The 14,193-nt window shown below is 41.9% G+C and overlaps 1 protein-coding gene across 6 annotated transcripts in view; it reads left to right on the top strand.

The window, feature by feature from the left end:
- Positions 1 to 14,193, top strand: part of LOC124717211 (pyruvate carboxylase, mitochondrial) — a 371,895-nt gene that overhangs the window by 294,806 nt on the left and 62,896 nt on the right. For all 6 annotated transcript variants that reach the window (XM_047243993.1, XM_047243997.1, XM_047243992.1 and 3 more), the window contains 2 exons: positions 6,698 to 6,861; positions 12,062 to 12,224. In XM_047243993.1, coding sequence (XP_047099949.1) covers positions 6,698 to 6,861; positions 12,062 to 12,224 — 327 coding nt within the window. The remainder of the gene's footprint in view (positions 1 to 6,697; positions 6,862 to 12,061; positions 12,225 to 14,193) is intronic.

Here is a 14,193-nt window from a genome sequence, read left to right as displayed (position 1 = left end):
AAATTTAAGTGTCGAGAACTTAACAGTCTTGAGCAGATGTGAATAATCAGTTTCAAGAAGCAGTGAACCAATTAGGGAAAAAATGAGGGTTTGCAGACTGTGGCTGAGGAGGACTGAGGTGTGTGTGTTCCTCTCAGAACATTATTCATTCTCATTATTTGTATTAATGCTTTTGACCCTGGGTGCTGATACATTGCTTTAATTAATATATTTTGTTCTAATTGCTTTTTATTTGCATGTACAGTAGATCAGTAGGAAGGAAAGATACAACAAAAAGTAGCATATGAAAATGTGTTGTGCTATTAAGTTTCCAGGGAAACTAAGGAAAGCAATGAGGAACAGGACAGATGCAGGTGATAGTAATAAAACATTATGATCTAATGTTTCATTTAATTACATACATTTCCTCAGAAAAGGTGCTCATAAAGGCCACCATCAACTGCCTTGCATTGTATTTTGCAGCTATTGTAGAAAGCTGCTGTTTTGCCGATCTGAGCTCATTTGTACGGGGCACTGTATTCCATGTATTCTGTTCACTGTTGAGTCGACATTTATCTGCAATGGCATCAATAATACATACAACTCTCATGTGTGGGTGGATGAAAATCTGTACGCTACTCGGGAAACAAGTTTTCAGTCACGTTTCTCAGTGAACGCGTGGTGTGATGTTAATGATGACCAACCCATCGATCAAGTTGCTTTAGATTATTGTGTTAATTGAGTATGGTATCTTGATTTCCTTCAAAATATGTTACCACAATACATGGAGGATATTCCTTTGCCAACACGACTTCCTATGTACTTTCAGCACAATTGATGCCTGTGATTTTCAAAGAGCTTTGTGTAAGATACTGTTAAGAAAGGGCCGTACGGTCGTTTGAAATTTTTTGTTCCGTATCACCACCTCTCGAAGCTTGTACCTCTCGTCTTGGCTCATCCAGCATACTGTTACGGTACTTCGCCAATAACATGGAGAACCAACCACACCTGCATATAGGCTATATTTTGATAATGCCAGCACTCTCAAAGACATTTAGACTGCTTGCACACTGATGATTTGGTCACGCCACTCACCCGTGTGGCAGATTCATTCATTTAACTCACAGTTCCTGTAAGGGCATACACACTGTTGGTTTGACCACACAACCTGCAGTGCATCCGATAGTCCCTGGACATGGCAATTCAGCCGCATTTAATCCTTTCACCCGTGGCAATCTAACAGCATAGTTACCGAGGGAGGGGGTAAACAGTTTCCGTCGTACATGGTTGTGCTACATTCGTCATTTGTTAGCAATTTGTTATCGTTGAATCGTGTGCATTTCGTGTGTCATTTTAAAGTGTTAAGTGCTCTTTTCTGCTGCAAAAATAACTTGCCATTGAGGTAGAATGTCGTCTTCTAATTTGGGATTCAGGAAATGAGGACATGGCAGTAACATCAAAAACATAATGCTTGGGAGGTGGTGTGTGAAACGTTTGTTCCCAACTTCAAAAATAAAGTTGTATCAGAGAAAAGTGGTTGTGGTACACAGGGTGAAGCAAAATTTGCACACTTGGGCTTCGCAGCGTTGCTCTTCACATGCCAGCGATAAAAAAAAAGTCTTCCACAAAATTTTGTCCAGCGAGTACATCCGGCAGAAAAAGAACATTAAAGAGTGGCAATGTGGCAACAATTTAACCACATATATAGTAACTACCTCTGTCAGCACATATTACTAGTGCTGTACAGTTGGTGCAGTGGATAGAGTTATAGGTTAGCATGCAGAAGGTTAAGGGTTCGATCGTGGGTTGGGGCATATGTTTTTTATTTGGTAAATGTAGTCCAGGTGGTATGGTATTTGGCATCTTAATTGTCAACAGTGATTACAGCGGATCCTCTAAAAAAACATTTGCGTTTACATATTACACTCATAGAAATTGAAGATTGGTCAGCTTTGAAAGAAGCCCTTTCCACTTCATGGGCGTGGATTTATTCACACCACTTCATCTACTAGATGTGAAACCACCTCCAGTGGCCTCATAGATTAGTACCATCTATTATTCTTGCCTCATTCAAGTCCATTACATTTTGTTAGGGCCTTACATTACCAGTAGGACTAACAACGTGCTTTGTGGATGATGTCCAAACTCGGTTACTATTTGTATGTGTTATCACCATGGTCCCACTAATTATGCCTTTCAACATTGAGTCTGGTAACTGCATGCTGTTTAATATGTATCTCAATGCATTATTATTATTATTATTATTATTATTATTATTATTCTGTTGATGGGATTGTGGAAACATAGTCTGTTACCTTTAGGGAAGCAGTTTAATTTGAAACTGAACATTTCACAATTAGCGGTGTTTGGATGAATTGTGCAGAACAATATTTGTCAGAGGGGTAATGTGCTTTAGGTGGAACAGCGCACAGGACTGACAGCGTGTTTATATTGTATGTGCTGCCCACCAGACAGGGACTAGTTGCGAGTGGAATAACGCGCCTGTGCCAGGCTCCAATGCACATGCATACATGTATTGAGTTTTCTCATTGTAAACCTCTAAACCGTTTTGGCAGATGTATAGCATACACAAATGATTGAATATGTGGATATGCTTCCGGTCCTTGGTGCATCTGATAACCGTGCTGGTGTTGCCGCTCATGACTATGCTGTTAGATATCTTCATTGACACCGTCCAGATAAAAATGTTTTTCCAGCACTTGCATCCTGCAGATCATCATCAGCGGATGCAATTCTGTGAATGGTTCCAACAAAAACAGGAAGACAATGGTGACTTCGTGAAGACCATAATATAGTAGGATGAAGCAGCATTCGCTCATGAGGGTGTCTTCAACATGCACAATGCCCACCATTGTGTGAGGTTAACTTGCAAGTCTCCCACGACCGTGGGTATCAAGTTAGCTTTGGTATCAACGTCTCAGCCGGAATATTGGACAACAGATGTTTGGGACCCTACATGTTGCCTGACCGGTTGACTGCACGTAAGGTATCGTGCAATCCTCTCAAACTATCTGCCTGATGCGTAGAAGGATGTTCCACTATATGTTCATCAGAGGATAGGGTTCCAACATGATGGTGCACCTCCACACTCTGGAATTAATGTGCAACAGTATTTGGACAGAACATTTCCAGGGAAATGGCTCAGACGTGGATGTCCAGTTGTATGGCCACCGCATTTGCCTGACCTAAATCCCCAGGATTTCTTCCTGTGGGAACACCTGAAGGAGTACGCGTACTCTACTCTGCCGATGAATGTGGAAGCATAGGCAGCGCGTGTTCGTGCTGCGCTTTTTACTGTGGATGCAGCTTTGTTGCGAAGGGTGCAGAGCTGTATGACCTGGTGGGTTGCACAATGTTTGGACATGCAGGGAGGTCGCTTAGAGCGTCTGTTGTTCTGCGGACAACATAGTCTGTTGTGAAGGTCATGCAGTCATTAATATGGACATCATTATTGTCACTGGTTGCTAATGTGCGACTCTGAGTGCTCGTGTTACGTATAATATAAATGATAAATAGATGTTGTGTTATTATACTGTGCTATCATCTTTAGCTTCTCAAAATTGATATTGTTTTGTAGTTATTCTGTCCTATGACAAGATATTAGTTTCAACTGCCTGTTTCTTATTTGTCTAACCACGTATTTATGTTCAGCTTTGCAAAATATTGTAAATTTAGGATACATGTGACCTAAGAAATAGTGTATATTACAAAATGAAATGTCAGAATGAAATTAGTGCCCAAAACTCTATCCACTGCACCAACTGTACAGCACAACTAATATGTGCTGACAGAGCTAGTTACCATACATGTGGTTACAGTGTTGCCAGATTGCAACACTTTAAGCTCCTTTTCCAGTCAGATGTACTCGCTGGATGCAATTTTGTGACGCATTCTTTTATTGCTGGCATGTGAGGAGTCACGCTGTGAAGTCAGTGTGTGAATTTCGCCTAACCTTGTATATTATTTTTTTTTTTGTTACTTATTAGAATGTGTTTTATATCTTGTCTGTTTGCCGATGAACGGCACCCTTAATGCTAACAAAGTACTCCCCAAAGTTATGTCGTACACTCGCAGAATGACGGCTATGTATAGGAGTGTTCCCGTATAAACCAATTATTTCTTAAGTTTCATCTAGCTTGAATCCATCTCTTTAATGAACAGAGTTATGTAGAATGTCACACGCTCTAATTATTACTGCACAAATCTTCCTTCACTATTAAAAGGCAATGCAATATTCTCCTTTTGCCGGATAGGATCCCAAAAATGTACTCTGTGTAGTGGTGTACACTCAACAACCTATCATAGACATTCTGAAATAGTTAAAGAATTTTGCAATTTTCTTTCACTTCCAAATAAATTGCAAGATAAATGTCCATGTCTCTCAGGCAGTTAACATAGGGTGAGTCTAGTACTGCTGTTGACGTCTGTGGCATCTTTTTCTTCTCAATAACAAAGTTAAAACAACACTTCATCATCATCATCCATTTCATAATTGGCTCGCACAAGCACATGGACCTGTTGACACAGAGATTCTGCCACATGGTTCAGTCACATACCTGACAATTCAACCACGTGGATCAAACGTGTGATAGTCACACATTGCAGTGATTGAACCATGCAACTGAATCATTTTGATGAAGCCGCCAGTGTGAAAGCAGCCTTAAAGCTACTCATGCAGTCCTCCAGCCCCCTCCCCCGAGGGGAGGAATGTACGACGGTCACTCCAAAAGGAATGCACACTATTTTTATAAAAATACAGTTTTCATTCTGCATGTGTGAAAGTTTTACAGTGTGTAGGTCCTTCCTACTTGTTTTCAAACTTAGTTCAACTTGTTCCCGTGAGTGGCGCTGTCACAGCATGTCTTCAAGATGGCTGCTACGCTTGATGTTCGTCAGAAGCAATGTGCTGTCATAGAATTCCTGTGCTGTGAAAACGAGACAATGTGAAACATCCACAAGAGGGTGAAAAAGGTGTATTGAGATGCTGCCATCGATCACAGTACAGTTAGTCAGTGGGCAAGCAGGTTATGTGATGAAAGTGGTCACAGCAATATTGAGGATTGTCCTTGCAGCGGCAGGCCTTGTACTGCACACACTCCAGACAATGTGCAGAGTGTTAACGAATTGGTGACTGCTGACAGACCCATCACAAAGAACGAATTGTCATGCTATGTTGGGATAGGGGAGGGAAGTGTTTGCAGAAAACTAGAAGTGTTGGTGTTAAAAAATGTTAGTGCCGGGTGGGTTCCCAGGATGTTGACAGTGGCTCACAAAGAAACAAGAAAAACAGTATGCAACGAACTTTTGGAACAGTACGAGAATGGTGGAGATGAATTTCTTGGAAGAATTGTTGCAGGTGATGGAACATGGCTCCATCATTTTTCACTAGGGACAAAGAGGCAATCAATGGAGTGGCATCATGCAAATTCACCCAAGAAAAAAAATTCAAAACCACACCTCCTGGAAAAGTTATGGCTACGGTGTTTTTCAATTCCAAAGGACTCTTGCTTGTAGACATCATGCCAAGTGGAACCACCATAAATTCTGATGCATATGTGATGACGCTGAAGAAACTTCAAGCTCAACTGAGTTGTGTTCGACCACATCGGCAAAAGCAGGATGTTTTGCTGTTGCACAACAATGCACGGCCACATGTCAGTCAAAAAACCATGGAAGCAATTACAAAGCTAGGATGGACAACACTGAAACACACACCTTACAGTCCTAACCTGGCTCCATGTGACTATCATCTCTTTGGGAAACTGAAGGACTCTCTTCGTGGAACAAGGTTTGAAGATGATAAATCCCTTGTGCACGCTGCCAAACAGTGACTCAAACAGGTTGGTCCAGAATTTTTCCGTGCAGGTATACAGGCGCTGGTTCCAAGATGGTGTAAGGCAGTTGAGAGGGATGGAAATTATGTGGAGAAATGAAAATATTGTTCCTAAAGGATGTATCTACACACTGTAAAACTTTCAAACATGTAGAATAAAAGATGGATTTTTTTTAAAAAAAAGTGTGCATTTCTTTTGGCGTGACCCTTGTACATTCTGTGTGCATTAGTGTAAATCACTTGGTCAATGTTACGATGTTCATCACAGTATTTGCAAATTGTGTAAATGAGGCAGGACTTTGGAACCAGCCCGATATTCACCTAGACTGCCTGAAAACCACATCCACAGTGGCTGACATACTGGTCCCTATTGTTAATCCAGGACCAGCATGCATCCGTGAGTTGTGGTAGCATGTACTTTAATGTGCTTCACTATCTGGGGGAATTTATAAAACTGCTTCTCATTTGTTTTCTTATTAAATACATTTTGGTTGTACTGTAGGTTGAAAAGTGATTAGGTCCAAACAACATATTTGTTAGTGCTGTTATGATCAGACTAGGTTTAGGATTTCATATCCTATAGTGGCAAGATATATTGTTTACCCCACAAACATCTTCAGCTGCAGTTCCTCAGGTTTTCGACAGTTTATTATTATTTTAAGATAAGGCAAAGCAGAATCACATCATTTGGATTCAGAGAGCTTCAGTACTAATGGCAGTGTGCTCCATGTCATTCCCATTACAACATACCAATTTAGAAACATGTTATAAGCCATATCCTGTTGCCTAATTTAGCGTTTGGGAGTTTGAGTGAGATCCGAAGTTTTATATGACATAATGGATGGTATATCTTACTTATTGCAGGTTCGGGATAGGATGACCACTCAGGCTGTGAATTTGGCAAAACATGTTGGCTATGAGAATGCTGGTACTGTTGAGTACCTACTGGATGAACAAGGCAATTTCTACTTCATTGAGGTGAATGCCAGGCTTCAAGTAGAGCACACGGTTACGGAGGAGATTACTGGGTAAGTTATTTTGAGTTCTTGTAATGGTACAGCTGTAAGCAAAGTTGTTAATCTTACAGAATGTTCTGAAAGGTGATCATTTTTTGTTTGTCATATTTTAACCTGCATTATATGTTGTGCTTATTGTTATGCCAGTGGGACAAAGATTTGCTGCAGGGAAATGTAAAGTTGTGTTCGTACTGTATAAGATAGAAGAGGGGAGTACTGGGAGCAGAGAAGTGATATGAAACAAGGAAGTGTACTATCTGTTAGTTTTCATAGTGTCGATGGATTAAACGATGGCACAAGTGGCCAGAGAAATCGGATGCAGGATGACAGCTACAGTGTTTGCTGGCAGTTTGTGAAGCATACTAATCCAAAAGGCAGGCTCTGCAGTCAAGAAGCAGGGCACAGTGAACCAGGTACATATCAAATGCATAACACTGTACACAGAAATATAAATAGCTGTTGAGGGGCGTAGACAGTCCAGGTTACATAGCACGTGAATACAGACATTCCAATCGATGAGCTAGAGAGAGAACCAAACAATGTTTGCAAAAGTTTATCTTAGCATTTGATGATGCACAGAATGCTTGGGCTGTGCTGGGACATAGGACTCCGGATGTCTTGAAGAGCTCCTGGTACAAATGTCATTTAGCGCTTGTGACAGCTTGTGTTAGTTGGTTTCTGGGAGCATGGCTTTCCTTTTGCACTACTGCTGGCAGGAGCTGGTTTGTGCTGTGGAGGCATACTAGTTCACATGTCCGCATTACAGCCATTGCCAATGCTGCATCCATGGCAATGGCTGCACACACTAAGCAAGCGTGTGGTCAGAACTGGGGGCCGGGTGGGCATTAGGAGGTGACATAACAGGTTTGATTTTTTTTGGGGGGGGGGGGGGGGAGTACATGAAGGATGAAGTACAGAAATAATTACATGTGTTGGGAGAAGCTTCACAAGAGTATGGCATAAAATATAATGCAAGCAAGTGAAAGACAGTGGTTTCAACAAGGAAATCTTTCTGCAGTACCACAGAAGATACGTTGTCAAGATCTGCTTGAATTTTAAATAACTGTGATTTTGATTAATTCACTTGTCTTTTAGAATATTAATTTGGTAACTGGTGAATAATTGTCAACTGCTCATTATAAATATCCAGTTGTACTGAAGTAATCAATTTTTGAAAGTATGAGTGCATAGATTTAAAAAAATTTTTTAAATTTAAAAAATCTACTCCCAAGTGGCAGCAAGAGAAACACCTGTTTGGGTTATGGAAATATCCAAGCTTTAAGAACCAGAGGCTCCTCCTCCTGGCATAAGGTTTGAAAGGAAGGGAAAGGAAGAGAAATGGAGGAAAAGGGCTGGTGGGATTTTGGAAACAGAGATAGTTAAGGAAAAGATGCCCAGAACCCTGGGTCAGGGTAAGTCTCCCCTGACCCAGGATTCTGGGTGACTGTTCCATAACTCTCCCAATTTCCTAAACCTCGCCAGTTCATCTTCCTCGTTCCTTTCCCTTCAAACCTTCTGAAGAAGAAGAAGAAGAAGAAGAAGAAGAAGAAAATTGTGCTAAAAGCTTGCACATTTCCATAAGCTTTCAGTACAGCTGCTGAAAATATAATATAATGTAACATTTCATATAAATCAACTGTAATCAGCATTAACTTTAGAACAAAATGCTTTGATTTTGTTTCAATGTTTTGAAGTACATGTGTTTGCTATGATTGTCGATGAATCCATGAAACCTGGTGGTCAAGGAAGGTAAGATTCGGTTATGATTGTGGATGGGGCCGTAATCAGTTACTATTGGTTGGCTTTTCTTTAATCACACACAATTTATTTAAAATCAACAACAAATTAAAATAATGGCAATAATTAAGAATTGTTTCACAGCTAAAGGCCTTAAAGGCAATAAATTAAGAGTTGTTTAACTTGTTGCAACTTACAAACTACAGTTATTAAAATATTGAAAACAAATCACCAAGGTCTTAAGGTTAACTGTTAAAATAAAATTGCCACATTAGAATTTTAAGACAAGTAGCAACAGTCACGGCTTAAGGCCTTTAACGCCAAGAATGGCAATTATTAAAAAAAATTTAACAAACATACTGTCAAACACAAGGCAGTAGCAAAAGTTAATTTAAAAGACAGGCAACTGATCACCAAACAGGCGAGACAAATAATGGAGACTTGGTAATACAATAATAAAATAATATCACAATAATAAAACACAAGGGCTAGTCACAGTCGGTGCTCCAGGAATCGACCTCTCAGTAGGTCAGGCCAAAAACATTTTCGCGAGCGATGAGAAAGGGAGGCAAGAGTTGTAGTCACTTCACAAGATGGAAACTCGGACTAGTGGCAGTCTAACAAATGACCATTGATAATTTGCTGAAGCTACCTAACATCCGATAACCAATGTAACGATGGAACACCATGCCAAAGCTGGAACTGGCGGTCAGAACTATGTCCTCAGAATGCTGTGTTTAGAACATCCAAAAGGAGAAAGGAACAACTATTGCCAGAGTAGAAGAAACACCAACCGACCTACAAATCAAGGAAACTTGTCAAAAGTACACGCCTTACCGGACAGCAGCGGCAAGGCGACGAAACGTACGCTGTCGTTACCTACACTAACCTACAGGCCTTAGCGCCCACCAGGCAGGAAAAATACTGCTGGTTGAACTTAAACAAATAGTAACACACAGAATGCAGCAGTGAGTAACAAGAAGTTGAGGAAAGCTAATTAGATCAGTCTTCCCCAAGCACTCCACTCGCTGCCCTTCGTCTTGGCGGCACTGTGAGCAGCAACACGAACCCAAGTCACTGGAGAGTCACAAGATCTCACAATGGTGGAGGTTTCACTGCTAGGTTAAAAATCCACTCAACTTAAAAGCTTGTTGGATCCGGTTGACGACTAGGTCGTGTACCCTCGCGACCACAGCCCTTCCGTCCAACAGTGCATGCATGCCGCCAGCAGTCCCGGCGTGTTCTCGCACTGCCCTCTTGGCTCCTCCAGAGTCCCCAACCGAACTGCTCATGAACACGACCTGGAAGAAGAATGAAGTCACCCCAAAGATAGGGCCACAGTTAGTACATATCGATAATGCCACTGCTGCCACTAATGGACAGGCAATGCTTGTGAAACCAAATGTTGCCAGTCAACACAAGGAGAATACAAACAACTGCTATCATGTCAACTAAACGATACAGTCTGGCCTCCAACAGAGGACAGAAACCTACAACAGCACCAATGCGAGCCACAGCATGGCTCAGTCCATTTCCTCATATAGTCTAGAGTGTAGAGCATGATGACACCATATCAAAATGCAATAATAACATGCTTGCCAGAAAAAGGCATTTCTAGAAATATTCTGAGACAAATAGAACAACTCGGCAGTAAAAAGTGGATTATCAGTACTTTTATTGCTCATTTATACTAATATTAGTTTGTTTGATACAATAATTTCCCATACAGGAATACCTAGGACTGGCAAACAGCCTTCTTCAGAAAAGAAAACACACACACACACACACACACACACACACACACACACACACACACACATTCCCCTCCCATCTGCTTCATCTGGGCCTCTTCAGCCCAGCATGCCAACTTCGGTGATGTTGACTGGTTGCTCTCTGATGGTTACATTCACACTTCTGTCCATGTGAAACCCACCAACCCAAATAGTTACCTACATTTTGACAGCTGCCATCCCTCCCATACAACCTGGCCATGTGTAGACACCATATCTACAATGACAAGAGCTCCCTAGCCCAGTATGCTGAAAGTCTCACAAAGGCCTCCACAAGTGGTCACTACCCCTGGACCTAGCCCTTGTACTGATTCCCCGTGCCATATCCACACACACAACCAATCCTCCTCCCACCCACAAGAACATGCTACAAAGAACTGCTCCATTCATCACCAAATACCACTGCAGACTGTAACAACTGAACCACATTCTTCATTATGGCTTTGTCTATTTGTCATGCCGTGAAATGAGGGACATGCTACCCGAGATCCTTGACAACCCTCCTAAAGACAAAGTCGTGTTCCATTGCCCACCCAACCTCAACAACATCCTAATCCATCCCTATGACAGTCCGATTTCCAACCCATTGTTGCAGGGATTATATACCTGTGGAAGACCCAGGTGCAAGACTGTCCAATCCACCCACCTAGCACGTCCTATTACAGTCCTGTCACAGGTTTATCTTCCCCCATCAGAGGCCGGGCCACCTGTGAAAGCAGCCATGTCCTATACCAGCTTTGTCGCAACTATTGGACAGCTTTTTATGTCAGCATGAATACGAACCAGCTGTCCACCAGGATGAATGACCACCACCAAACTGCGGCCAAGAGCGAAGTAACCAGCCTGTGGCAAGTCATGCAGCTGAACATAACATGCTTGATTTCAATGGCTGCTTCACAACCTGGTCAATCTGGATCCTCCCTTACACCACCAGCTTTTCTGAACTGTGAACATCAGAGTTTTCCTTAAAACACATTCTCTGCTCATGAAGTTATCCTGGCCTCAACCTATGGTAACCTACTGTCCCCACAGCCCGTAACAGACAGGTTCTGCCCCCTCTGTCCTATCGCTTCCTCCCTTTTCACATCCCCTCATCCTCATTTAGTGCCACCTGCTGCCACTGCACTTGCCTGTCCTTTGCCCTTTCCTGCTCCTCTCCTCTCCTTTTCCTGCTCCTATCATTTTTCCAGCCCACACCCCACCTTCCAACACTGTACCTGGCAGTCTAGTCTGGACACCATCTAGTACCTGCACACCCCCCCAGACAGGACTTTTGTCTCCTGCCATCCCTACACTGCTCATTAGGCTGACCTTCAATCAGTTTTTACATGGTTAAGATGTACTGACAAGTACACACTGAACTGCTCCTTCCAGTAACAAATATGACAAAATAAATGTGATAATGTACCACTCTTTCGCATATTAATGGTTGGTAAAACACACACACATTTAAAAGGACAAAGTTTCACTGCAGCCAGAATAATAATGAAAGCTCTAAAACTACTTCGAAATTTAGTTTTTTTAAAAGTGATTTTATGTGCTACCCATTGTACATCTGCAATTGAGAAGATGTTTCTTGGATATTTTTGCTTATGGTTTCTCATATACATTACAATTAATATCAAATAATTATCAAAAAATGTTCCTCATGCTATTTAATTACTGACAAATATCCATTTTCCCAGAATTGACCTTGTCCAGTCGCAAATCCGTATTGCTGAAGGGATGACTCTTCCAGAGCTGGGAATGTCTCAGGATAAGATTCACCCCCAGGGCTGCGCAATCCAGTGCCGTGTGACCACGGAGGACCCTGCCAAGAACTTCCAACCCGACACGGGGCGTATTGAGGCAAGTAAAATATGACGATGGTTCAGAGATGTATTTAGACATATAACAACCGTGTAAATTTGATAAACTCATTTAACAAAATCTTGATTTTCATTCTCCCATTATCCTTTTGTGTAGATGGAAGAAAAGCCTTACATGCTGTCACAAATGATAAAAGTTCATGAGTAGGTATAATTTTCCATGAACAACATTTTGTTTGCCCATCACACATTTTACACTAAAGACAAACAGATCATAAACTTAGTAAAGACCACATTTTATCAGATGATAAAGAAATTGTACAGAATGTTATTTGTCGTAGAGTTGTTTTCAGTTAAATGTTCGTAGACTTTTAAGATGTAGAGTAAAAACACAAACATATATCAGGCAGAAAGTCAGAAATGTGAATTATGACAGTTTAAGCATGTAATTCCTATTCATTTATATATTGAAATAACATATAGATTGATTTTACCACTACAAACTGCTTGAGAAGTTGTTTAAATTTTGTTGATTTGTTGACAGTAGATTTAAGATTTGAAAGGGAGAGCATTTGAATTCTTTCATGCTGGTGTGTTGCACATCTTTCTGCACCATTTTAACGTTCTTCTGGACACATTTTAGGCCAAGCTATGTCCTTGTTTTACTGTTTTTCTGAGAAAATTGCCAAGATAGCCATAAACAGTACTACATCTGCAATGAGTTGTCCTGTGCAGTGCTTCATATTTGTGGACAGACTCTGCTGTTTTCTGTTCCTCCTCCATTGTTGCAGCAGTGATCCGCCCATTGCAACTTACATTGTGGCGGTTGGAGGAATGGGCTGCAAAGGTGGGATGTCAGTTTTCTGCAGATAAGGGACCTGACTTGCTTATGAGGGGCACCATCCTACATTTTAGAGACTCAGTGAGGTTTCTGGGCCTCATTTTTGACTCCAAATTGTCATGGTTGCCACACTTAAGAGACCTGAAAGCCGACCTTCGGGAGAGGTCAGGCTACATTTGCTCCAGTTTTATAGGGATCAGTGAGGCCACCTTATTTGAAGGTCATTGGTGCTGTCCACCATGAGGGGATTTGCATGGTAATGGGTGCTTATAGGACAGAGTCCCATACTCAGTTTCTCTGCTGAGGCTGGGGAAATGCCGCTTACCATCCGGCGGCAGCTCCTCATGGTGCGTCAGACACGTAAGTTCCTCGCAGCTCCGACTTCGCTCGCATACCATACTGTTACTCGTCCGCCTCTGGAATACCATTCTCTGACCGTCCACAAGCCACAGTGTCACTTGGGATTCACATTTAGTGTGTGCTGGAGTGTTGACCAAGCACGACCACAAATCCGGGATTTAACCATCTGTCACTCTGAACTACAGATTTAGAGGGTACTGGAGCAGACGAGACGTTCTTCCGGTGCTAAATTTCTTGTCTGTTCAGATTCTCTGAGTGCCCTTCATGCTCTGAAATGTTTATACCAAGCAGATAAAGTAGTGCAGAATATGCCCTCCTCCAGCTACGATGACTGGGGAAGGAGGTGTCTTTCTGCTGGCTACCAGGGCATATGCGAAGTGTGGGGAATGTAGGGGCAGATCCAGCAGCTAAGGAGGTGATTTTCATGTATTTCAGTGTGTCATCCCTCTGCTTGCTATAATCTCGGTATTGAGCTTGAGATTCTTGTGCCAATGGGATGGTGATTGGCTGGAAGTGACAGACAATAAGCTCCATCTAGTAAAGCCCACAATACGGCTGTGGCATACCTCCTCCCATCCACATTGACTGGACGAGGTCCTCCTTAGCCATCTTTGCATAGGCCACAGTCTTATGATGCAGGACTTCTTGCTCTGGTGAGAGGACCCTCGAGTGTGTGGTGCATGTGGCTACAGAACACTGTGGGTCGGGTCACATTTTACTGGATCGTGTTTTATATTCCAAACATTGGACTGCAGCACATTTGCTGATGTATCTTTCAAATTATGTTCAAACGAACCTGGTTAAAATT

Source organism: Schistocerca piceifrons, chromosome 9, assembly GCF_021461385.2.
Source record: "Schistocerca piceifrons isolate TAMUIC-IGC-003096 chromosome 9, iqSchPice1.1, whole genome shotgun sequence".
Classification (NCBI taxonomy): Eukaryota; Metazoa; Arthropoda; class Insecta; order Orthoptera; family Acrididae; genus Schistocerca; species Schistocerca piceifrons.
This window is presented reverse-complemented; position numbering and strand designations above follow the sequence as displayed.